This window comes from Balaenoptera ricei, chromosome 8 (genome assembly GCF_028023285.1).
Source record: "Balaenoptera ricei isolate mBalRic1 chromosome 8, mBalRic1.hap2, whole genome shotgun sequence".
NCBI classification, from domain to species: domain Eukaryota; kingdom Metazoa; phylum Chordata; class Mammalia; order Artiodactyla; family Balaenopteridae; genus Balaenoptera; species Balaenoptera ricei.
This window is the reverse complement of record NC_082646.1, coordinates 86,143,576-86,170,646: the sequence shown is the minus strand read 5'-3', so window position 1 is coordinate 86,170,646 and position 27,071 is coordinate 86,143,576. Positions and strand designations below refer to the sequence as shown.

At 37.1% G+C, this 27,071-nt stretch overlaps 1 protein-coding gene across 21 annotated transcripts in view; it reads left to right on the top strand.

The window, feature by feature from the left end:
* DCDC1 (doublecortin domain containing 1) overlaps positions 1-27,071 on the top strand; it is a 466,050-nt gene that overhangs the window by 235,000 nt on the left and 203,979 nt on the right. For 18 of the 21 annotated variants that reach the window (XR_009504676.1, XM_059931315.1, XM_059931310.1 and 15 more), the window contains 5 exons: positions 7,788-7,889; positions 11,064-11,227; positions 14,317-14,439; positions 16,866-16,971; positions 26,835-26,969. Coding sequence is in view for 20 of the 21 variants with exons in the window: in XM_059931315.1 (XP_059787298.1) it covers positions 7,788-7,889; positions 11,064-11,227; positions 14,317-14,439; positions 16,866-16,971; positions 26,835-26,969 (630 nt within the window). In the remaining variant the exon portion in view is untranslated. Of the gene's footprint in view, positions 1-7,787; positions 7,890-11,063; positions 11,228-14,316; positions 14,440-16,865; positions 16,972-26,834; positions 26,970-27,071 lie in introns of those variants that run through there. The other 3 variants (XM_059931313.1, XM_059931328.1, XM_059931329.1) reach the window with 2 other exon arrangements.

The following is a 27,071-nucleotide window of genomic DNA, read 5'->3' as shown; positions in this document are numbered from 1 at the left end:
AGCTACTGACAGGACCCACATACCTGATATTGATATTTTAATCCCAATTAAATATAATTTTAGGCACTAAATTTATTTAGACAAAGTGAAAAATCTTTGTTCCACTTCTCCTTGAAATATTCTCATTTATAAAGGGCTTATTGAAATTACTTGGGGACTTCCCTGGTGGCGCAGTGGTTAAGAATCCGCCTGCCAATTCAGGGGACATGGGTTCGAGCCCTGGTCCCGGAAGATCCCACATGCGCAGAGCAACTGAGCCCGTGTGCCACAACTACTGAGCCTGCGCTCATAGAGCCCATGAGCCACAACTACTGAGCCTGCGTGCCACACCTACTGAAGCCCACGTGCCTAGAGCCCATGGTCCACAACAAGAGAAGCCACTGCAATGAGAAGCCCGCACACTGCAACGAAGACCCAACGCAGCCAAAAAAAAAAATTAATTAAAAATTAAAAAAAGAAAAAGAAATTACTTGGCTTAGAACATCAGGCAAACACATTTCCCTTGCCACAATCTTCTATATAATTTTAAACATTTTCATGTAATGAATTTAGTGAGAATTGTAATTGGATACAAAAAGATTATTTTTTGCAGCATCATGCACCTTGTTTTAGAAATTTTACTTTGTCAAAAATGGGGTTGGGGAGAAGCCCTTTAAAAAAATTATGGCAAAGCAGTGAAATGTGACTTTAAATGCTTAAAGGAAAAGAACACAGGCCCACTCCCAGAGTAACTGTGAAGCTGATGAGGGCATCTTGCAGACCTCTCCATCCTTGGCCCCTGTGGCCTTTCCTCCATACCCAACTCCAACCCCCAATTCAGGCTGTCAGGTACCATCCTTACTTCAGGAAAAAGGCATACCATACTTTCTTTTAAGCTAAGACAGTATCAAAACTTTTTTTTCTTAGATCAAAGTTCTTTCTTGGAATGCCCTATGTAAAGTAAATGAAAGTAGGATGTATCCCTTTTGAAGCCAGGTTGGTGGCTTTCCCCACAGACTCACTCATCAGGTTTGATCTCCCATTTAGGACCACAGCTCCCCACTCTCACTCCCCTATCCACCAGCCCTACCCTAGGCCCTCTGAGGAATTCCAGAAAGCCAAGATTGAAAATCCTAGCCTCAAAGATCAATAACCAATAAGGCCGAATATTATTTTCTCTCATAGAGCTGTGGTATTTCAATTGTGACAAAAGAGTACCCCTCCAACTGGAATTTCAACTAGTATTGGCAAGTTGATGGGAGTGGTATTTTGGGGTCAGAGTCTTTTAGCCCACCCCTAAAATCCTACACCATAGGCAGTCACCCACTTTATATCTTCTAAATGGTGGGCTGTGCTGCAACTTACAGAGGAAATCTAAAATGTCTCTTTTAAAATAAATTATTTTCTTAAATATACCTTTTCTGGGCTTTAAAACAATGTTATTTGATTTTTGATTCAGGTCCCATTTAGACTGGTGAAGTTGAACAGTGAAATAACTTGTCTTCACATAAGTGCATTTTCATTTCTTGGGACAAATGTACTGTCTCCTTACCTGTTAAGTACAGTTTAAAGATATCTCTGTTAGGCATTAAAACGCATTTTCCTATATGCAGTATAAACATACTAATTCATTATTAACTTTTCATTGCCTGAATCTCATAATTTTAATATTTGCTTTGTGATTATCTTCTTATCTGAATATTAAAATTAGACATGTTTACAGTTTGATTTATAGTATATTATACATTTGAGAAGATATAGAAAATGTGGACATTCTATAAACTATCTTACAAGTCTGTAACAATAAAAAAAGTAATAGCACATTTATCTGATTTAATGTACATACAATGTTAATTCACTTAGAGTTAATTTTCTATCTCTAAAGGTTACTTTGAATTCTGATTGGATAGATTTTTTTCATGGCTAATTAGCTTCTCACATAAGGAAAATATTCCATTTTAATTTTCATGTTCTTTGACTTAGGTAAAAAACTTCTATAAATTACTTTTCTATACCTTTAAAAATTTTCATATTGTTTCATATTGTTAGATCTCTAATCTTAGATATAAGAGTAAATTTTGATGTTTGTAATTTAAAACATCGTAGGGCATTATGCTAAGTGAAATAAGTCAGACAGAGGAGGACAAATACCGTATGATATCACTTATATGTGGAGTCTAAGAAAGCCGACCTTGTAGAAACAGAGACTAGGATGGTGGGTACTAGGGGCTGAGGTGGGCCCCTTGAAAACTTGAAAGTTTTAAAGAGAGTAGATCTTAAATGTTCTTACCACAAAAAGAAATGGTAATTATGTGATGTGATGGAGGTGTTAGCTAACCCTGGTAACATTTAGAAATATGTAAGTGTATCAAATCAACACGTTGTGCACAAATTTACATGTTATATGATAATTATATCTCAATAAAGCTGGAAAAAAATCAGAGGACTTGATTTCTGAAGATCTCGCTGCCCCTTATAAGTAGATCTGCGCTAGGCAAGTCACTTAACCTCTCTGAGACTCACCTGTAAAATCCAGTTGCTTTGAGTATTGAGTGATTGAAAGGTGTGCGCACCCTACACTGCGAATCACTGTGCGTGTGTGTAGCGGATGCCGTGCCACGCTACCTGGATTCCCTCTTAGGACTGAGATACCTACCCGCCACCTCCAGCTGCCACACCTACATTCTGCTCGGACAGTTGCCCTTGGTGTGAAGTTGCTGCTTCTCCCAAGATGAGGCCCCCATCCCGAGGGCAGTCTGCATCCAGTATGTGATTGGTGGGCAGTGCAAAGCCATACTCCCTGGCCTCAATTCTGGACAACTCTGAGGGGCCATCCCAGGTCTAGAGCTCCCACCGGAGGCCTGTGTTGCAACTGCATCACAGTTTACCTTCTCCCTCTGCCCACTCCTGTTTCTCACTCCCCTCACCTGTGTTGTACCTGAGAACGCTCCGCCGGAAACCTCCCGCAGCTAAATATTGGTCTCAGAGTCTGTTTCCTGGGGACCCTAATCCAAGACAACATGTAAGTTAACCTTTTCCCAACATATTTAATTATTTTACCTGAAGTATGCCAGATGGTTTTGTGGGGCTATTTTATATTCCTTTCCTTCACCAGACCTCTAGTAGTAAATCCTGTTACTGTACAGCCTCCCAACTTTTGGCCACACACTGCGGTGTCATTTTCCTGTTATTGCCTCTTGACAGCATTGCCTCCTGAGGCATTTTGAAGCTTAGGTGTTTGGCCTTCCACTCACGCACAGAAGAGCTTCCTGGGTGGTCTGTCCAGCTGTTATGAGAGTTTGGGAACCTGCTGGTCCCCGACAGCTAGCTCTTAACCAGACTTATAGCATTAAAGGCCGATAATGGCACTGAACTAGGCCTTATACAAGTCCTTAAATAGGTGTCATAAATGATGCCAGGCAAACTGGTCAAAGAACAACATCCTATTCAAGTCATCTTCCCCCCGCATGGTTTAAGTTTTGGTCACTGCCTCTATAAAATCTTCACAGTAAATACAGTTCTTTTGATAGTTTGTTAACATTTTTGTGCCTTCACAAAAACTACATATGAAGTTATACTTAGGTTGATTTATTTGCATCCATAGATGCAGACATCACGGTCCAGAAATATTAGCCTAGCTACAAATTTTATTTCCCAACCCCACTAATGAACAAATTACTCTGGAATGAACAACAGAAATTGACCATTTATAACCAAGTCCATTGTTAATACTCTGTCTGAGCCGCAGTCATTCACCCTTCGGATAACTTTTGCTCCCTGGAGTCTACCCTCCACCCAGCAGCCCCGATGCTCCTTTTAAGTCAGATCCTGTTACTGCTCTGTTCCAATCCCTCCAAGGATCCCCCATTTTGCTGCCCACCCCTGAACCCTCTGATTTCACGTTACTTACCCTTCTTCTCTCTCACTCTGCTCCTGTCACACCAGCCTGCTTGTAGTTCCTGGAACATACTGGGCACGTTCCTGCCTTAGTTTCTTTGCTCTAGCCTCTCCCTCTGCCTCCAGTGCTCTTCTGCCAGCTATCTGCTTGGCTAACTCTCTCACCGCCAAGTCTTTACTCAAATCTTTCCTCTCTTGAAAGCCTTTTCTGATCACCTGCTTCATATGGCGACCACCACCCATCCCACTCGTTGATCCTAGGCCCTATATCCCTTCCTTGCTATATTTTTTCCTCTTTACATGGCACTTAACCACCTTCTAACTTCCTCCAAGGTGCATTTACCATGATGCCAATGTACCTAAGCTTCAAGGCCCCTTTCCTGCTTAGGCCCCTTCCAAAACCCTGGGAGAGGCCCTAGCAATGTGTTCACAGGGCCACATGTTTCTGTAAAATTTGCAAATATAATATATTTTAACTACAATTGACTGAGACCATTGTCTGTTTCCACTCCAACTTCCTCTCTGTCAAGTTTTCCCTTGCACCAGCGGGAGCTGAAGTGGTTGCAGGCATTTTTGAGGTCTGGCTAAGGGGAAGTTGAGTTGAGGATACATTTAGTTTGAGCATAGTGGGATGTAGTTACTGGTTTGCAGTCATTTCCCTGTATCGTAGTTAAGTTAGGGCTAAGCCACCCTGGTATGGGAAGAGCTTCTAGGAAGATGGCTACTACCTGCTGGCCATAGAGTGTATTGCTTTTTGACTGTGGGCTAGAGTACCTGTCACCAAAAGTATATGGGTGGTGGAGGAAAAAACATAGTGTGAAATTAACAAAGTCAAGTAACTTGTAGAAAATCTTTCCACATTTTACAGCTCATATTTTAAAGTAATCTATCAAGCTTTTCCCAAAGTTGACATCAATCCTAAAAATGTTTATGAAATGACCAACCAAGTTGTGTAGTTGAGAGAAATTTTTCTAATCAATAACAGAAATTTTTTGATTAACCATGCAAGAGGGAAGATGGAATTATATTCCTATTCTCCTTATAGAAAATGTTACAAGATTACCAAATGAAGAGGTGATTGAAGACAATTCAGCCAAAAAATGTGCATTGGATAGTAAATTAATGAAAATATTTTGTGACTTTTTCTGGATTTTGTCATGTTTTTTGCTATGTGTGAGCTTTTTAACATGTGTAAATTGTTGTAATTTCTCATTTTAAATAAATATTTTGTATCTAGTTTTCCATTTGTAATTTTGCATTTTTTTTGTTAAAGAAGGCCCACCAAGTTGTATAAACTTCAGACCTCACAGACCTGGATGTATCCTGACCTTGCTATATGATTTAATTACTTGTTCTGTCAGGAATCTTAGTTCACTGGTGTATCTTGAGCACTTGAGCAGTGGATGGCACATAGTAGGCACTCAATAAATATTTGTTGAATGAATAATTAACAACATTACAGTGAAACATTGGTGTTAACCTAATTTAATTCTGCTGAAGAAAAGTCATTGTTGACATGACGGAAAGTAAAAAGACTGCAGTTCATGGGAAACTCCTCCTAGAAACTCTGTACTTTGTGTAACTAAGGGCATAGAAGTAAGTTCCTATTTATAGGTATTTTTTTCAATAGTCATTAGCTACAATGTTTTTCGAAAGGATCTGGATCCCCCCCACTTTTTTTTTTTAGATTCTATTGCATTACTACTCAGCTAGGGACTCAAGACTAGCCTTAGCTGGCTTTTTGTATCACCCTACTTCAAGAGTGAGAATTTAGTTTTAGAACTATAAGGAGGTGACGGCATGCAGATAGTCACTAGGAAGCAGTTGGTTTTTCTTAAGCCAAGGATTAGGCAGCAGGAAAATAAAGGTAGACTATTTTTTATTTTCCTATATAAACTCTGTTTAGAGAGCTATCCTTGTTTAGACATTGGACAATAGAAATAAAAATACTTCTCATGCAAAGGAAGAAAAAAATAGAATACTTAGATTAAAGAAAAATGGTCATAGTGATATAGACCTTAAAAATAGGAGCTGAGCCCTAAGAAAAGCAGAATGTCATAGAATTTCAGCTTGGGGAATTTTTACTTTTGTAGAAATACAGAAAAAAAAAAAAAACATTGTATGAATGACTAGTAGAGGGCAGATTTCTTTCACTTAAACACCTAAACTTTCACTTAAACAATAAAGCACCTCTTTTTTCTTTATGCCCTCATAGGGCTTTTAGAGGCCAGAGCCTTATTTTTTTTCTTGGGAACACTCTTTTATGGACATAGAAGGGAAGGCTTATTAACAGTAGTGAGGAAAGCAGTAAGCTAATGAAGGTCTTAGGTGTTGTCCAGGTCCTATTTGCTTTCTCAGTTTGACAGCACTCACACAGCTATTTTCTAGAATATAATTTGCTGCACTCCAGTTCCACATCTAACAAGTCTTGACAAAGGAACATCGATAAGTTCTCCAAACTGAGCCTTTGTCAACACTAACCTTGCAGAATGCGTGCCACCTAGAATTGTGAACCTAATTGCTAAATGGCTCTGTTGTTTAAGAGGGCCCTGAAGAGATTGTTGGGACAGTAAGATTCTCCTCCCACATTATTTCCCATAGGTTTGTAGGCAACAGTTGGGTTTACAAAGTTCCTGGCTAAAGTAGAGAGATTTCTTGCTCAGAATTGTATCTTTTCTCAGAAAAGAGGTTTAAAAAATCCCCTTTAGCAAAAGCTACTGTAGAGTGTAGAGCCTCAATGCCCCAAGGCTGACAGCTGTACCCTCTCCACTAGGCTGTCAGTACGATGAAAAGCACAGAGTGGAGAAAACCCCACCATTCTTAAACATTGTTACTCTTTTTTAAAACCTTTTTTTTTTTTTTTTTTTTTTTGCCTAAAGCCTGAGGAAGTGCTATTGAAGCACATTATTTCCTAAACCAGGTTAGGACTAATTAAATAACTCTCAAACTGTCTCAAAAGTAAAACAGATGGTTTTCTTTCTTATATTTAAATAGAATATTCTCCCAAATTATCTTCTCTGGCGATAGCACTAGAAAGAAATAAAATGGCTACTCTGATGTGATAGGTCTATCAGAAAGGAAAGGAAAGAACTTTTGAGAAAAAAATACAGTAAAAAGCAAGGATTTACATTACTCATGAAGCCTCTATCGGCCTGCATTCTTTCTTGCCTGGTGACTGACACACCCCATGTGGGCCCTCAGCATGGTCGGAGGATGGTGTTCACTCTAGTGGAGCCCTCCTTTGGGACTGGTTTATTTCGATACCTTTGACCAGAACGTTAGCTAGCATTTTCTTTTTCCAGATGAGCATTGCATAATGCAATGTTCTGAATTTTCTCTCTGTTCTCAGCAACTTGTTGCTTATATGCACTTAAAATGGATGGCTTTCATTGTACCTTTATGCAATAAATTTTTCAGGTTGAATTTCCTTTCAGTGAGTCAAAAGATGAGCTGAACACTGATATATTTTAAATATAAATTAAACATTCCTTACATAATTAGTGGCTTTATGTTCTTCAAAAAGAATGAAATGAGCTAGTTAATTGGTTTCTAGCTGACCTTTCCCTGATGCTTACCCCATGTAAGCATTCGGTGTAGTCAGTGATTCCTCCTTTAATGTGTGTGTTTCCTTCTATTTTAAGATTGTAGGGAATGACAGTCAGGTTAAGGACACTGAAAGCAAAAGGAGAAACAAGGGACTTCCTTTATACTATTCTAGTCCTGTTGCTTTTCATTGCCAATTACTTGCATGTGTACAGGCCGTCTTTGCTTTACACAGTTAACCATATGCATGAGTTTCAGTCAGCAGTGTACTGTGCAAAATCAGGACTGCTTGTGTTTATATATGTATTTATATGTATGTATATGTGTGCGTGTATTTATTTTTAATTTTGAATGTGCTTATTTTTCAGATATTTGAAAATGGTAAAGACACTGGAGAGATCTCTGTTTGTATCAGTGAAAAAGATCTGGGGCCTAATAGCCCAATTCAAACTGGCTATATGATGGAAAGAGTGAGTTTACTGACTATTCATTTATGACTATGAGCATCTTCCAAGTTACTTGTAGTTAATTTAGACAATTACATTTTTAAAGTTGTTTAGGAAAGATTAATCATTTGCTGATCTGTAAAGATTTATAGTTTCAAGCTTGACTTCTGGATTCCGGAGGTTCTCAGCTTTAGTATAATATTAACTCCTGACCTCTTACTTAATAGCATCTTAATCTTCATTATGCTTTTATTTGAAAATCTGTCTACACTGGACTCTGGAATTGTCCTCTTGTTTACACATTGAAAAGAAGTGACATGATATCCAGTGGAGGGTGTGTTCTGCGTCTAGGGTATTTCCAAGCCCTAGACCCTGAGCAAGTAACACACAGCCACAGCCTTGGTCTTCTCCTGTGCTCCTTGTGAGCAAGTCCAGATGGTTTATCTTAGGCATTCTTACCTTTTCCTATTTTCCAGACAATTGGGATGTTTCTCAAGCAGAACCAACATGTTCAGGGTCTTTATTTTGGGTCTTTGTCTTGCATGAAAGGACACTGAATACCCTGTTGTTTACAAATTGGGGTTATTCGCCTGAGCGCACACCAGTGTTTTGGGCTCGGTTGCTTGACCTTTGTTCAGAAACTTGCTCCATTTTTTCCCCCTTCAGTTCAGTACCCTCAGACTTACCTCTCCCTGGTGGTATCCATTACCTGGACTTCACAGTCAGTCACAAAAGCTGATCATCCGATCATTAGCTGAGCTCAGAAGAGATGGGAAGTGCTACCTTGATTGATTAGAGAGAGAATGATAAAGAGCCTTGGCTGGTTTTCTTTTACCATCACATCCCTGACTATACAAATCACCATGATACAAAAGCCTTCCTAGAATTCTCTACCTGTAAATTCCTCTTTTCCACATTAGAATATTGTCCTTTTTTGGTTCATATAAAAAATTGAAGATGGAATTTATGTTAGATTACACAGGAAGATATTATTCTGTAGAAAGCTTTTGTTGGCTAATGGCACACTGAAACTGATCTGTGATTTGCATCTATATGCAAGAAAATCCGGGGGAAAACCTTTAACTAGGGGCATTATAAAGCTCTTTGGGAGAGCCCTTGTGACACCCAAGGACGACTGTTCCCTTGGTGCACACTTGTCTCAATCACTAGCCTAAGATGTTTTACACTCTTCTCAGGTCCCTGAACAAATTCTTATCCTATAAAGGCCTGGTGATGACAACTTTAAAGATAAATGGGTGAAGATTATCACTATTTTTGGTCACTATAGCCCAGCCCTCACCAATGACCTAGAGATGAAAGACACTGAGGCCTTACCTCCTGTAGGCTGTCGAATGCTCATCTTTGAACACCTAAAATGCAGTGTGTTGCCAAGTTGAGAAAATAGAGATTGCAATGCAACTCCTGTGAAAGTGAATTTGGTTAAGTGGTCAGGTGTTCACATCCCTTCTCTACCACACACTCCTGTTCTTTGTGTACTTATTTATCTCCTGGATCAGGCCTTAAATTTTTTATATCTTCCCCCTTTACAAAAAAGGAGATGCCTATAAAGCAAAATCACTGTGATTTAAAAAACGATCAACATTACTTGTTTTCTGAAATCATAGCAAAGCCACAAAAAATAAGCTCAAGGGCTGAGACCACACAGAAATAAATGTAGGGCTTTATAAATACAGTCCATGGATTTCAAAACTTTTTGTGGTTCCAGTGGAAAAACAAAACACAGATTTTTACTATTCTAACACTTTGCCTATTATATTCCTAAAGAGAATAGTAATCATTATTTTTAACTCAAAGGACTTGGCTATGCTGGATGAAAAGTATTAACTTTAATGAAAGGAAAGATGTATCATCATTTTCAGCCCTTCTGATGCTCAAGGCTAAAAAATCTGGTCAGTGCAGAGCTGATAAAAACAACATAAAGCTGATGAAGTTGGAGATAAGATTATTTATCTCTAATTAGGGCAAAGCCTAAGCCTTAGGCCTTCTATGGATACAGTTGCTGGTCATAGAAAATATTTTACTCGGTAAAGAGTTTATAGCCAATAGGTGAGGAAACTGGAGATATATGACAGGCTTGCGCCTTTCCTTTTCTCTGGGCCTCGGCATTTAGCACGTCTCAATATACCTTCAATGGGAATTAATAGAAGGAGCAAAAAAGGCACCCTGAACAGCAGCTAGGCAAGAAAAGGCTACAACTATATCCGCATCCCTGCCGAGATTACAGAGTAACAAGAAATTGAGAGACACAAGAACTGACAAGGCAGAGAAGAAAAGGAAGCTTGTGACAGAAGGCTGGGGGGAAAACAGAGTGATGGATAGTTGGGGCACAGAGCGGGAAAGAGCAGAGGCCTAAACACTCAAACAAAGGTGACAGATAATGATGAAAAATATCTTTTAAAAGTCCATGTGCAACACAGTTCAGCCAGATTTACTTTCATTTGAAATATGCCTTCAGTTAGAAATATCTTTATAATTTAGAGATTCTAAGTATAAGATAGAAGCAAACACAGACAATGCTGTTATTTAACATATTAAATGATAGCATTTCATACTTCACACTTCGATTACATCTTATTTACAACTTGAAAACATCCATTATTGAAGCCGCTCGCAAGCTTCTGCAGAGCTCTTAATTAATACATCCAGGAAGAGTTCTTCTAAGTGAATTGGCGTAAGCCGGAAAGTCATGTTTATTTTTGCAATCCTGTCAGTGGTGGATTGTTCCACCGTTGGTTACCTGAGGTTAGTCTCGGTGATGGGAGATTGCTGATTGTAAAACTTGAACGTACTCTGGAAGGACCCAACAGAATGTGTAGCTCAGACAAGAAAAGCATAACCCTTATCAAAGAGGACTGGTACCGTGTGTAGAAGCTAAATGCTCTTTCTGTAAGACTGTCACATCTGCTTTCCGTCCCCGTGCCAAAGGGTCAGAGCTCAATCACGAGCCTGTGGCACCCCCTGCTGGTTAAAAGCCCATGCTCATTTTGTTACTTTACACCGAGCTAAACATTGCCGTCATTTCACACTTCTTTTAACATTCTGTATGAATTTAATTATCATTTGTTTGGACTTCATCTGTTACAGAGTAGAGACAGTTTATCACAGGTGTTCACATTTTACGTTATTTCTTTTTCTTCTTCATTTCCACACCCCGCCCCCCCCCCCCCCCCCCACCAGTTACTTTTCAAGATTCATCGAAGACTTCAAGGTTCTTCCATCAACCCACCAGGCCTCAATTTTTCTTCAATCCGGCTTTTCGACGAGCACGGTCAAGAAATTAAGAATCCACTTTCGCTGAAGAATGAGCAAAAAATTTGGGTCTCTTATGGTAAAGCATACAGGTAGGAGCAAGGTGTTTATTCTCAATCTTTCTGGGACAAGCTAATTTAAAAGGAGAGTTGAGAAGCCAAGTAGCACCCTTTATTTATTTATTTATTTTTTTTGCACCCTTTATTAAAAAAAAAAAAAATTATTTTGAATTCCAGTAAAATTCCAGGGGCGTTTTTTTTTTGTGAGGCAGTATTGTTTGTGGGATATGACATCTCTCTCTCTCTGTCCCCCACCCCCCTGACTTTCTGTCTTAATGCCTTGTCATAGTTCTTGAAGTCTGCCTGTCAGCACAGCAAGTGGGATTTGTTCATGTCTGAGTAGTCACCTTAATGATAGCAGATGGAAACGCCACGGGGGCCCAAGCCCATCACACTGTCATTGTTGCACACTGCCCTGACCTGCTTCCACTCCTCTATTTTTTTGTCCCTTTTTAAAGGAGAAATGGATGGTAATTGAAAAGGATCTTAAGCAAGATTTATGAAGCTGTAGACAACATGATTCCCCACTATCTCTCTATGTTTTCACAAATAAAGTCTTAACCTTTTAAGCTCCAATGACAGGACAGCCAAAGATAAATTGGTAAAGCTTGTAAACCCTATCCTATCAAAGTTATATTCCTCAAAAGCACCTTACATTATCCCACAATAATTACTGGTTATTACTGAGCATTGTGTAAATTTTTGTAGATTGGTAAATTCCTGCATAAAATTATCTGTGTTCCCAAGAAAAAAAGACTTCAGTCTGCAGGCACTGATGAGTCTGGCTGTTGTGTGGAATATCTTGGAAATTTATGCATATTTTGACAGGACACATCCAGATGAGCTCTGAAGCTGCTTGTCAGGAAACTTAAAACACACTTTTCTGTCTACTTTTAATCTTTTTGTTTTGTTTCGTTTTCAGCTCTTTATCTGTAGAACAGAATAGGGGAAATAGTGCTTGTAGAATATAATTGATCATACACTAATTTTAACAAAAATAGCATAGACAGAACTAGGAGCTGATTAGATTTACTGTGTATTCTAATAGTCAAAATTTCAAAGAAAACAAATCTACTCAGAAATCCATGAAGGTTTTGGGAGACATTGGTAGGATTTGTTGTGGGTAGCATATTACAAAATCTTTCATCTGTCCCATTAGAGTAAAATTAAAATGCTTACTAGTATCTTATGCTGTGTAATTTATAAAACTAAAAAATATCTGTAAGGAATGGTGCTTCTTCAATAGGCAGATTTCAAAATATAATTTAATTACATTGTGAGAATTATTTTTACAATGATAAAAATAGCAATGAATTTTAAAGCGGCAAGAATTCTTGTATAATTTAGCAAGCTCTTCCAATTACAAGGAAAGGCTTTAATAAAATGTGTCTAATAATTTCTTCTTAAATATAATTGTTAAAGTGAAAGCAATGACTGACTAATTATGATGTTTTTAATGATGTTTGCTATAATACAGTATTTTAATATGATCAAACACTTGTTCTTGGTTAATTGGATCATATTTGTGAAGTAACAAAAATTACTAAGTATCTGGAATATTCTAAAATCAACTGAGGATTGTAGCTGGCAGAATTTATAAGTGTGTATATTTGTTTGTATATCATAGCTATTTTAATAGCATAATGTATTATTTTTTTCTGGTTTTGAATCCAATATGAGGCATTAGGGAACCATTATAGCATTTTGCTACTATTGAAACTTCTAAGTTAATGTCAAAAAAGTTATTTCCATCTAGTTAAAATATATTGAGAAAATGAGAACATTGAGAAAATGTGCAATATGTACTAAGTAAATGATATTCATTTTCAGGGAGAAATTCTAACGTGTCTAATACATGTTGATATGGGGGGTCAGGTTACTCTTTTGCAAAAGGTGATTTTGCCAATATCTGCTTCTATTTTGAGTCCTTTAATTGTTTTTCTCCCAATTTTTATTTTGAAAAATATCCAATCTACAGAAAACTTGATACAATGAAGATTTATATATCCTTCACCTAGGTTCAGCAATTTAAGGATTTTGCCATATTTGTTTTACCTCTCTTATGTCTCCTTTCTCTCTCTTTTGAACTGTTTGGAATTAATTCCACACAATCATAAAGTTTTACTCCTAAATGCTGCAGGTCACATAACTGAAGAACAGGACGTTCTTCTCTATCACCACAGTATAATATCTAACACAGTCAACAATAATATAATATTGTCTAATATGTAACCTATGTTCATACTACCCAAAATCTGCTTTAGAGCTTTTTTTGTAATCCAGTATCCAAATAAGCTTCATCTGTTGCATTTAGTTATTTTCTTTAGTTCTCTGTAATGTAGAATATTCCACCATCTTTTGTTTTATTTTTCATGACATTGGTTTTCTTTTTGAAGAGTTCAGGCACTTTTCTTGTAGAATGTCCCACATTCTAGACTTGTGTGAGTGTTTTCTCATGATTAGATTCAGTTTAAATATTTTTAGCAATACTACACAGGTGATGTGATTGATCCTGTGACTCTAAAGTTGAAGAGCAACTGTTTGTCACCAATTTCAAAAACAAAATGGCTCATAATTGACATAGTGGCCATCCTTTTTATTTAAGATCTGTTTTCCATTTGATTTTAATTCTCATATAATTAAATTAACTTAAAACAGTGTACCTAACAGTATGTAATATGACAAATCAAATCAGCGTAGTATTTAGTAAGCTCACAAAAAAATAGTTGTTTGTAGCCAAATATGAAGGATTAATTTGATTATAAGCTCCAAAGATCATCATGGGTGTATTGCATTGTAGTTATACATGAAAAATGAACATTACAGGAATGACAGTTGGTTGTTTTTCTCAACTAAATACTTCGCTTTTATTACTGAAATTATTTTTAAAAATTACATGTGTTGCAACTATCCTTTGCATATTATAAATCAAACAAATAAACTAAAATGTGCATGTCAGGTATCAGTATAGGATACCAACAATAGTGCTGTATAATAGGAAATTCACTTATTTCTGGATTTTATTAGACATGGATATGGTATGTTTTATTGTTTATCTGTACTCAAATTTCAGTGTTTGTATAATTTTGCAGATAGATTTGATGTTTTTTTCCATTTTTCAGATCTCCACTAAACCCTGTTTTGGGTTTGACCTTTGACCAGGTGACTGCATTTGCCAGAGGTGGCATTACAGTTGCATATAAAACCTTCTTGGATCCTAATGCTGTTCTACTGGGATGTGACAAGTAAATTAGCAAGTGTTCCATTAAAGCAATCTGAATCACCTAATTCAGTTTTCCCAGAGTGAGATTTAAACACTAAAAGATGTTCTTTAAATCATCTTAAATAAGCAATTTAGTTTATTGACTAATTTCATGATATAATGAGCTAGTGCTTGAAAGACTTATCATTAACTTTCCTTGAGTTTTAAGAAACATATGGGGCAATGAGCGTAGTATACTTTCTGCTTTGCAAAGGTAACGATTTTATTTGAAATGTAAAAATTGTTTTTAGTGGATGTTTCTAAATTAATAGTTTTGAATGGAATAATTAAAATATTAAATAATATGTTTTCTCATATGAGTGTTCATGTTTAAGCATCTCATTTGACGATGATAAATTGAAAACAAAAGCAATACGCTGGAGGCTTGGTGGCATAGTGAGAAGAAGAGCAGGAGTTAGAAGATCTGGGCACTGGGACTTCCCTGGTGGTCCAATGGTTAAGACTCTGTGCTCCCAATTCTTGGGGGCCGGGTTCGATCCCTGGTCAGGGAGCTAGATCCCGCGTGCCGCAACTAAAGATCCCTTACACTGCAGCTAAGACCCTGTGCAGCCAAAATAAATAAATAAATATTTTTTTTAAAGAAGAAGATCTGGGCACTAACCCCATATCTGCTCATGATTGTCTATGAGCACATGGGTGTCAGTTTCCTATGGGTTAATAATAAAACCCAGCAGTTATTGAGTGTTGACCATAGGCCAGGCACAGCTCTAAATGAATTGGGTAAGAACCTATTTCATCCTCAAAACAATTATTTTAATCCCATCATTGCTTATTAGCTTATTGTTACTCCATTTTAAGGAGACAGAAACTCTGCCACGGAAGGGCAAAGTCATTTGCCCAGTCACACAACTTGCACATGATAGAGCTAGGATTCTAACCCAGATTGTCTTTCTTAAGAACTGAGGGCTTAACCCCTATCCAGCACTGTCTAATAGAACTTTCTATGATGATGGAAACAAACTTTATGACATTGAGCACTTGAAATGTGACTAGTGTGACTGAGGAATTGAATTTTAAATTTTGTTTAAGTAATTTTAATTTAAGTTGGAATATGTGGCTCGTGGCTACCATATTGGACATTGCAGCACGATACTGATACCATGTTGGATTAGGTGATGTATCTATAAGGTCCCATCTAACTTTAATATTTTGTAATTTAACAAATTACAACTTTCCTTAATATACAGGTAAAAAGGCTGAAGTGGAGGGCAGATCCAGAGAATGAAAAGCAGTCTGACGAGGTCACTCAGTATAGCTAGTGTCAACCTATTGCTAAATATGTCTAGAAAGACAGACTCTTTGGTCTTCTCCATCCCCCAATGATTGCCTGCACTTTCCAGACAAGATTATAATGTTTTGTCTTTTTCTCTTTATAGATAGAATATAACTCAGCACTCTTTTTTATAAGCATTTTCACTTATGAGAAGATTTATTTCGTGTGCAATAATCTTTCTCTAAGCTGTTAAACTTGCCTTTCGCTTCAGTCTTTAGTTAGGAGTTTAATTTTTAATTTATGTACTGCTTCTTAATTTTACTTCCCTAGTTGCAATGAATACTGTTTTAATGAATGGATTTAAATTAGATCTAATTCCCTAAGTATAACAATGTGAAACTTCCCTTATTGAACACAAACTTATTTGAAGATAATGTACTTAATTTTTGGATTCCATTTGAATTTTCTTTGTATACTCTCAAGCGGATCATTGGAAATCTTAGTCATCATACTCTTATTTATATTTCTCAGACTACTGAAAAAAAAAATACTATCACCATTCCCAGAACTGTTTTCTGTTGAATAGCATGCTATATGGTATATCTTAACATATCAGTGTTGATCTAGGTGATTTTCTTTAGGGTAAGAATTGGCTCACTTTTAAAATAAGTGATTTGGCTGAGCTAAGAATGAGACCAACCCTTCCAGTTTGTGGTTTGTCCATGTACCCTCTAGAATGTGCTGCCTCTTAAAAGACTCTTAAAAATACCAAACTAATGTTCTTAACACAACCGTTATAAAAGCATCCTTTATTATTTATAGACCAGTGTATTTAGACTATAATTTTAACAATGATGATGGTCTCCACCGTGTGTGATTCTGTAAGATTAAAAATTATTTTTTGTGTCTTTGTTCTATTAATAATCAATTAGGCATAGAATCCCCCACCCCACCCCAGTATTAAAAATAATTGTAAGGAAAAAATTTAAAGCCTTCCCTTTCCCAATGATAAATACCAAGATACTTTACAAATTTCCATTTAAAAAGACTATGGACTATACACTGGTTTTTCTCTCACTAGAAGAGTATAAGATACATAAATTATTATGCTAAAGAGTACTAAAATTAAACTCATTTTATTCTAACAAGAACAATTAAATATTTTATTTTCTTAGTTGGAAAGTTTGTGAGGGATTTCCAGTTAATTTCAATGGCACCAGTCAACAGATACCTGATCAATTTGAAAAGGTGGACTTGGAGAACGATTTCCTACAGAACAAGGTCAGAATTATTTGTTGTTCTGAATAAGGGTATTTTATGTATTGGACACTCAGTCAATACATGGTGACTGAGTAGATATTTATGAAAGTTTTTGAAAACTGTAAATTATTTTACAAATGTTGGGGGCAAGTATTATACGTTACTTCCTGTTAATTAATTTAGCACTTTAAAACTGGACCAGTATTGGGAAGGGTTGGGGGGAGGGATAGACTGGGAGTTTGGGATTGACATGTACACACTGCAATATTTAAAACAGATAACCAACAAGGACCTACTGTATAGCACAGGGAACTCTGCTCAATATTCTGTAATAACCAAAATGGGAAAAGAATTTGAAAAATAATAGGGAAAAAAAAAACCCTGAACCAATATATAGTATTTCTATTTGAAAAAATTCTACCTGAATCACGTCATTTAAGTACTGTTGTTTAGCATATTTTCTTTATATCAACTATATTAATAAGTTGCATTTGTTTAAGAAATTCTTTAAGATGGCTGTTACATCTTTATACTTTAGCATCTGACCTATTTGCTTTGTGGGTCAATGTCTCTAAGTAACATGAGTTCTTCAGAAAACCCAACTCATAACAACTCAATCTAGAAGGTCTCTTTATTAATTTATATTTAGAAACTTATCCTGCCAGTAAGGAATTTTCTTCTTGCACTGAGCTATGAAAAGCATTTTAAACCTGTCTCCAAAAAAAGGAATAATTCTTTTGTTTTTCTCAGCTGGTAGGTTATGTAGGGTTGTTGTTCATTTCAGCTGCATAAGTTTTAGTTTTTGAATTCATGAAACCAAAACCAAAAGGCACCCACAGAGATAGAGATGCCCAAAGAAAGTAGGGCTTTCTGTTAACTAGTCTGGGCCCTTTCTTTGTAAGAGACAATGCAAAAGACACATTGTCCCAACCTGCACTTTTTAAATTTCTCCATGTTGCCCATTCAGTCTTTTATGTCAAAATTTACACTGAAAATATTAGTTGTTTCAAGGTGCATATGAATCTAAATAGTATAATTATAAAAATAGAATAAAACAAACAATGATTTCTAATCCTGTTTTTGAGCAAATTTAGAAAATAAATATAAGTTGAATGGTGCACTAAGAATAATGCCTTTTATATTTTATATTCATCTGACATGAAGTTTTATTTGCCATAGTTCCAGTCCTGTTGGCATTCCTTTTTAGTTTTTTGCTGTAACATTATCTTCCTGCTCAGAAACTTGTATGCCTGGCTGTTGCCTATTGAAGTTCCATATCCTCATCTGGCCTTCATTGATCTCCATGATTCTTCTCCAATCTTCCCCCACTCTCAGCTTGCCTTTCCAATCCTCTCTGCTTCTTGATCTTCGTTGTAGCCTATGCTACAGTCGGAGCTAATAAATTGGGTCCCCTATATGCTTTACACTTTGCTTTACTTGTGCCATGGCATGTGTTGTTCTTTGCTAGGGTACAACCCCTGCCATTACCATTCCTTGCTTTTTAAGGCTTTCTTCAACTTCCTCTTCTTCCACGAAGCCCTCTCAGATCCTCCAGAGAGATTTAGCCTCAAATTATTTTGTGTTCTCAGAACTCCTTATTGTCCTTTGAGAATTGTTCTTAGAGTTTGTGTTTTGGTATCGGCATTTGCATTTGTGTCTTTCTCCACTAAATTGATAATTCTTTGGACACAGATTTTATGTCTTACTCATCTTTGTATTCACGAGTGCTGGAACAAAGTCTTGAATGTAGGGCACGTGCACAGTACATGTTGATGAATGATTTTTAAAAGTTAGCTGTAATCTCTTTCAAGGCTCACTATTCTCTAATATGTTCTTTGGGTGTTAGCTAAGCCAGATTGTTCATTTGTTGTTTTCTGAGCACTTCATGATTTCTGTTATTATGCCCATATGGGTCCCTCTGCCTGGAATTCAACCTCTCTTTCTTTGTCACCAACCCCCACCTTCTCTGTCACCCTTTCCATATCCTAGCATGGTGTCTGGCATATAGTAGGCATTCAATAAATGTTTATTGAAATCCTGCCCATCATTCTAGCCTTACCTGATTTGTGCCTGCTTCATGAAGTCTTTCTTTACCCCAACCCCTGCCCAAACCAGATATGATGTTTCTGGCTTTGATACCCCCATTGCATCCATTCCGTACCATTTATAATGACTTTGAATTTGGTGCTGTTCCTCTTGCAACATTTTTTGCATGATTTGAAGTCAAACAGTGTTCCAAGTTTGGGCATATTTTAGGTCACATTAGAGTAGAATGGAGAGAAAGGTAGATTTCACTGAGAATGTTGGTATCATATCATAAAGGGTCTTTTGTGTGTGTGTGTGTGTACTTTTTTTTTAACATCTTTATTGGAGTATAATTGCTTTACAATGTTGTGTTAGTTTCTCTGCTGTATAACAAAGTGAATCAGCTAAACGTATACATATATATCAGCTATAAGTATACATATATCCCCATATCCCCTCCCTCTTGCATCTCCCTTCCACCCTCCCTATCCCACCCCTCTAGGAGGTCACAAAGCATGGAGCTGATCTCCCTGTGCTATGCGGCTGCTTCCCACTAGCTATCTATTTTACATTTGGTAGTGTATATATGTCAATGCCACTCTCTCACTTTGTCCCAGCTTACCCTTCCTTCTCCCCATGTCCTCAAGTCCATTCTCTACGTCTGCGTCTTTATTCCTGTCCTGTCCCTAGGTTCTTCAGAACCTTTTTTTTTTTTTTTAGATTCCATATATATGTGTTAGCATATGGTATTTGTTTTTCTCTTTCTGACTTACTTCCCTCTGTAGGACAGACTCCAGGTCCATCCACCTCACTACAAATAACTCAATTTCGTTTCTTCTTATGGCTGAATAATATTCCATTGTATATATGTGCCACATCTTCGTTATCCATTCATCTGTCAGTGGACACTTAGGTTGCTTCCATGTCCTGGCTATTGTAAATAGAACTGCAGTGAACATTGTGGTGAATGACTCTTTGAATTATGGTTTTCTCAGGGTATATGCCCAGTAGTGGGATTGCTGGGTCATATGGTAGTTCTGTTTTTAGTTTTTTAAGGAACCCCCATACTGTTCTCCATAGTGGCTGTATCAATTTACATTCCCACCAACAGTGCAAGAGGCTTCCCTTTTCTCCACACCCTCTCCAGCATTTATTGTTTCTAGATTTTTTGATGATGGCTATTCTGACCGGTGTGAGGTGATACCTCACTGTAGTTTTGATTTGCATTTCTCTAATGATTAGTGATGCTAAGCATCCTTTCATGTGTTTGTTGGCAATCTGTATATCTTCTTTGGAGAAATGTCTATTTAGGTCTTCTGCCCATTTTTGGATTGGGTTGTTTGTTTTTTTTGATATTAAGAAAACTACAGGCCAATATCACTGATGAACATAAATGCAAAAATTCTCAACAAAATACTAGCAAAGAGGGCTTCCCTGGTGGCGCAGTGGTTGAGAATCTGCCTGCCAATGCAGGGATCACGGGTCCGAGCCCTGGTCTGGGAAGATCCCACATGCCACGGAGCAGCTGGGCCCCGTGAGCCACAATTACTGAGCTTGCGCGTCTGGAGCCTCTGCTCTGCAACAAGAGAGGCCGCGATAGTGAGAGGCCCGCGCACCGCGATGAAGAGTGGCCCCCACTTGCCACAACTAGAGAAAGCCCTAGCACAGAAACGAAGACCCAACACAGCCATAAATAAATAAATAAATAAATAATTTAAAAAAAATACTAGCAAAAAGAATCCAACAGCACATTAAAATGATCATACACCATGATCAAGTGGGGTTTATCCCAGGAATGCAAGAATTCTTCAGTATACCCAAATCAATCAATGTGATACACTATATTAACAAACTGAAGGATAAAAACCATATGATCATCTCAATAGATGCAGAAAAAGCTTTAGACAAAATTCAACACCCATTTATGATAAAAACCCTCCAGAAAGTAGGCATAGAGGGAACTTACCCTGACATAATAAAGGCCATATATGACAAACCCACAGCCAACATCGTTCTCAATGGTGAAAAACTGAAACCATTTCCACTAAGATCAGGAACAAGACAAGGTTGCCCACTCTCACCACTATTATTCAACATAGTTTTGGAAGTTTTAGTAACAGCAATCAGAGAAGGAAAAGAAATAAAAGGAATCCACATCGGAAAAGAAGAAGTAGAAGTGTCACTGTTCACAGATGCCATAATACTATACATAGAGAATCCTAAAGATGCTATCAGAAAACTACTAGAGCTAATCAATGAATTTGGTAAAGCAGCAGGATACAAAATTAATGCAAAGAAATCTCTTGCATTCCTATACACTAATGATGAAAAATCTGAAAGAGAAATTAAGGAAACACTCCCATTTACCATTGCAGCAAAAAGAATAAAATACCTAGGAATAAATCTACCTAAGGAGACAAAAGACCTGTATGCAGAAAACTATAAGGCCCTGAGGAAAGAAATTAAAGATGATACCAACAGATGGAGAGATATACCATGTTCTTGGATTGGAAGAATCAACATTGGGAAAATGACTATACTGCCCAAAGCAATCTACAGATTCAATGCAATCCGTATCAAACTACCAATGGCATTTTTCACAGAACTGGAACAAAAAAATTCACAACTTGTATGGAAACACAAAAGACCCCGAATAGCCAAAGCAATCTTGAGAAAGAAAAACAGAGCTGGAGGAATCAGGCTGCCTGACTTCAGACTATACTACAAAGCTACAGTAATCAAGACAGTATGGTACTGACACAAAAACAGAAATGTAGATCAATGGAACAGGATAGAAAGCCCAGAGATAAAACCACACACATATGGTCACCTTATCTTTGATAAAGGAGGCAAGAATATGCAATGGAGAAAATACAGCCTCTTCAATAAGTGGTGCTGGGAAAACTGGACAGCTACATGTAAAAGAATGAAATGAGAACACTTCCTAACACCATACACAAAAATAAACTCAAAATGGATTAAAGATCTAAATGTAAGGCCAGACACTATAAAATTCTTAGAGGAAAACATAGGAAGAACACTCTGACATAAACCACAGCAAGATCCTTTTTGACCCACCTCCTAGAGAAATGGAAATAAAAACAAAAATAGACAAGTGGGGCCTAATGAAACTTAAAAGCTTTTGCACAGCAAAGGAAACCTTAAACAAGACGAACAGATAACCCTCAGAATGGGAGAAGATATTTGCAAACGCATCAACGGACAAAGGGTTAATCTCCAAAATATACATGCAGCTCATGCAGCTCAATATCATAAAGGGTCTTAATTCAACTGGATATTCTGTACAAAACAAGGAGCCACTGGAAATATTCAAGCAGAGACAAGATCTTATTTGATCCTGTGCTAGGAAAATATCTCAGGAGGTCCCTATCTTATCCTCCCACCCCTGCCCTGCAGATTAGAAATACCTAGAGGGCAAAGGGCATTCTGATCATTCTTGTCTCTGCTGCAGTATCTAGATACTCAGAGTTAGCTAAATGGAATTGAATTCACTAGTTAATTAACTCATTCAATAGAAAGCAGGTCAAACCTGGGGGAAAAATAATGGAAAGTGGAGAGTTGTCAGAAGAAAAGAAAAAGAAAGGCTTCTCTCCTTGATTTTAAGCCAAAGTAGAACTTTAAAAGGAAACTATATTTTCTAATGTTGAAAAATGAGAGAATAACAATCCACAGTTATTTTATCACTATTAATTGATTCTAATGATTCAGTGAAAGTGAGAAAACACGTCATCTTAAAAGTTTATACACTATTGTATTTTTAGAAGAAGAAATCTTTTTTGAATAAAATTTCAGTCTACTCAGAATAGTGGTATAAGAAAGCAAAGATTTGATAAACTGGATAGTAAAGAGAATCTTTCAAAGAAAAATGGCCCTCCCTTAGCTATGAAACCTTTGAAATCCTTTCAGAAAAATGTCTCCGATTATATACAGAGAGGTGATCAGTACATTGGAAATAGCAATTTAATAACCTGAAAAGGAGCACTTTTAAAGAGAGATTCAGGCAGAGGTGATGGATGTCTACAGGGCATTTTATTGTAGAATCTTGATGCTCATGGCAGTAAAGAAGGCACTAAGAGGATTACAACAGGGATAGAGAGGAGGGAGCAAAAGCCGATATTCTTGATGCATACGTTTTAAAATCGGCTTGAGATAGAGATATCAGTGCCCAACCCCTGACTGTTCTTTTAAATCTCGTATTGACAAGTAAAACCTTTCCTACAGAGAAAAATTTGGAACATATAATCCTTATTAGTAATGTGGAAGACAGATATAACCCTGACAATTACAACCTGTTGCTCTTTTATCCATTTCTAAAAAAAGATTTGGAATCTACTACAAGTGGAGAATTTTGGTGAATACATCTTTCGTTCTATTGTTACTTAAATTGGCAACATTTTTACATTGCTCTAGTTTACGGGAAATAAAATTATATGTTTCCATGAAGTGGATGAGAGACAAACTTCATGGTAGTTAATATAAAAGAAGATTCATGAGAAGAATAGCTTGAGGAATGCCTGGTTATGGGAAAATATAGCAGAAAAATATACTCCAGTGTCTGGCAGGTCATATATTCTGTCAGAATGAAAAGGAAACTGATTTCGATCCCATCCTTTTAGTATGATCAGACGTAAGCAGCACATTAGTGACAAATTTTAGTATGGAAACAGTAAGAAAAACACCAAGTTATGATTTTAGAATTATGGCATGTTTGTTACAGGTTTACTTGTAAATTAAGCAGTCATGGATGCTAGCAGAATATATTATTCTGTATGTCACAAAGGAGGCTAGGAAAAGGCAAACAATTCTTTACTGTCCTATTTCTTTGGAGAGCAAGTCCTCAAGAAATAATATTTCCTACAGATAATTTGTACTGGAGAAAATTTGAAAAATTAATTTAAATTTTGAACTGATTGCCATTAGAATAGGACACAGAACTTTAAATAAAACTGCAAGTCCCTTCCTTATCCTTAGACCAATAGTTGGAATCTATTTGAGGACTGCACACCTAGATCCTAGATATTTTTCCTTGTTTGGTTGCATAATTAGGTACTCGCTAATATTTTCTGCTTTCCCAACTTTTCTAGTTCTTGGTCTTAGAGGTGGGTGGATTGATCAGCTATAGATTTAGAGAATGGGAACAGTAAGAGTGAATATCAGGGATATGAGGAAAGAGATTTTAGAACATTTCTTGTAGGTATGATTTTAATTTGTATAGTAAATTAGTTAACTTGGTCCTAAAATTACTGTCAAAAGGAAAAACCTTATAAAACTTCTGTGTAGTAAACAATTTGTTTAGGGTGAAGGTTGTGGTCTATGAGCTCCTTCTTTCAAGAAAAATTTCATTGTCTTGTATTTTGCTTCTCAGTAGATCTGTAGGAAAAGACCTTATTACTTTGAAATTGCACAGGAATATTGAAGTCTACTCCACTTTCATTGGTGATTTGGAGAAAGAAAATTAAACAAGAAGCTTTAACTGGCCCAGTACATGTATGCATCATTTTTATCACTGGCATCATCTGTATCAGCACAGTTTATTCAGACAAGCAAAATCATAATGGTCATTTAAAGGAAGCTATGTATATAGGTATTCAAAAGAATAAAAGAAAGTTTCTTGTTTTGATTCTCAACAGGACCTAAAAAGGTTTTCTAATGACATACATTATGGTATATATTTGGAGACCTGTCTCAACATAAATGCTTTTATACACGTGCCCGTGAATGCACACATGTACACACACATGTGCGCACACACACACTCACACAGAGACACACATGGCATATTATGTTGCAGATTGTCCGAGCACTTTTCTTTTCTGAATTCCAATTTTTATCTCCCCCACCTTCCTAAAAATTTGATCTAAAACAAAGCTATCAGATTAAATTAAAAAGAAAAAAGAAAGTGACATCATGAAGAGAATTTAATGGCCACTGTCAGTTTTAAGTGTATTAGAACCCCAGACTTGGCAGGATTTTTCTTTTTTAATAACGTGAAATGAAGCTGAGTTAGTGGGCCTGGCTCTGTCTGGTCTATGTGGAATCACTTGGGAACCGTCCAGCAAAATATCTCTCGGAGAACAGCATGGTGTTAATACTGGGTGCCAACCCAAGACAGACACAAAGGACCCCTTCGCTCTTCACCAATAAGCCAACTGTTAAAAGATTAAACCATGTTGTGGAGATAACAAGAATCTAGGCACTGGCAGCAGGTGCTGTACAAAGAAGCAGTTGGCAGTATGATTCTTCTGTCTGACATTCCAGTCAAAACAATCTTCTTCCCAGTTGCAGAGGAGAGTTTTGAGTGTGATGGCAACTTGGAGTTAGGAGGTTGACTAAGAGTGCTACTTTAAATGCCATGTCCTGTGGTGGATGGATTAGTAGAATATAGTTTACCATTGTTCAGAAACTGCGGGGGATTCCACTCCAGAATCAGTCACTACTGGCTAACTGGGGAATACACAATCAAAGAGCTGTAAATCAAATCTGCTTATATGGTGGGGTTGCTGTATTTTTACAATTTTATTTTCACATATAGGAGTCATATGACATTTTCTTCTCTAGAGAAGTAACTATCTTCCATTATAGAATAATAATAGATAATTATAGAATAATTATCAAATATATTGGTCATACCCTTTTGTTATTGCCTGTTCACACTTGTAAAACATTACCGTTTAAATTATTATTTAACTTTTGTTTTCTTAAAAAATCATTTGCAACTCAATAAATATCTAGTATTAGCAAAGATTTAGAATAGACTTTTCAATATTAGAAAATGATTTTAACTGTTATTGAAGCAACATCAGTTACTAAGTTTAAAGCATAAGTTGGCAGATTCCCATAATCCTATACAAATAAGGATTAGCACTTTAGAAGTTAGCATGATTATTCAGGGAAAGTGATCATGTAAGTTAGGAGATAAAGTTTATTAAATATGAAGGAGTAGAATTCTGACAGGTGGCATGAATGACTGTTAATTTGACAATCAGGTCTAAGTGAGAAACACTAGAAGGTGCACAATACGTTTGGCGTTTGTCATCTGATTAAACACATGGGATAGAGATGCAGTGTCTCCCCAGTCGGCCCCCTCCCATCCATTCCCACAACTGTCACTGAAGTCTCAGCTCCTGTCCCTTTATTCTTATGAGGTTGTACAAACTCTAAACTGTTCTCCCTGCCTTTCATCTCTCCATTCTGCAATCCATTATGTTTACACTTGCCAGGTCAACCTTTCTAAATCTTCTGTAATCCAGTCCCTCCTGCTTGAAAGCTTGAAAGCCCTACTGACACCTAACTCCGTAGCCTTACACTTGACTCCTTCTAAGTTTGGCCAAATTTACCTTTTGAGACTACCCATAAATCCTAAGGTGCATTGATTATACTATTTTCCTTTGCTTGGAATACCTTTTTATTCTTCATTATTCCTGTCAAACTGTTTTCATCCTTCGAGGCCTGGTCCAGATGTTACCTCCTTCAAGATGCTTCACTTTTTGTTGCTCCTGCAGAAATGAGCCTACCATTCTTTGCATACTATAGCACTATTTAATCAAACATATGGAGCTTAACATGAAATTGTGTGTGTTATCGCCTTTACAGTTGTAAGTTTATTTAGGGCAGGAAAAATGTTTTATAATATCCCATACCACACAGTCTGGGGCCTTCCATATCAGAGCTGGTGCTCAACAAATATTAATTGAATTGAGTTTAATAGGATTGAACACTACTGTTTCAAAAGAGACCTCAATCAGAAACATAATGTTCTAGATTATTTTGGGTAAATATGTTGAGGAAGGTTAACTTTCAGACTGTAAGTTAAAAACATGCTTCTTCTCATGGTATAGGTGAACCCCAATATTGTCCTTCATGCCTCTGTTTCCATCAGAAAGCGGAATTTCTCAAGTGGTGAAGAGGGCAGTGGGACTCAGATAGCACCATCGACCCTGTGGCCTGCAGCCAGTGTGTGGCTGGTCACAAAGGTATCCAAGAGTGTCTGCTCTCCCTGAGTAACTTCCTGGGCTCACTGGCTCACTGTGCTGCTCCAGTTCCCGATGCCCTCATGCACACAAGCATGCAAGTGA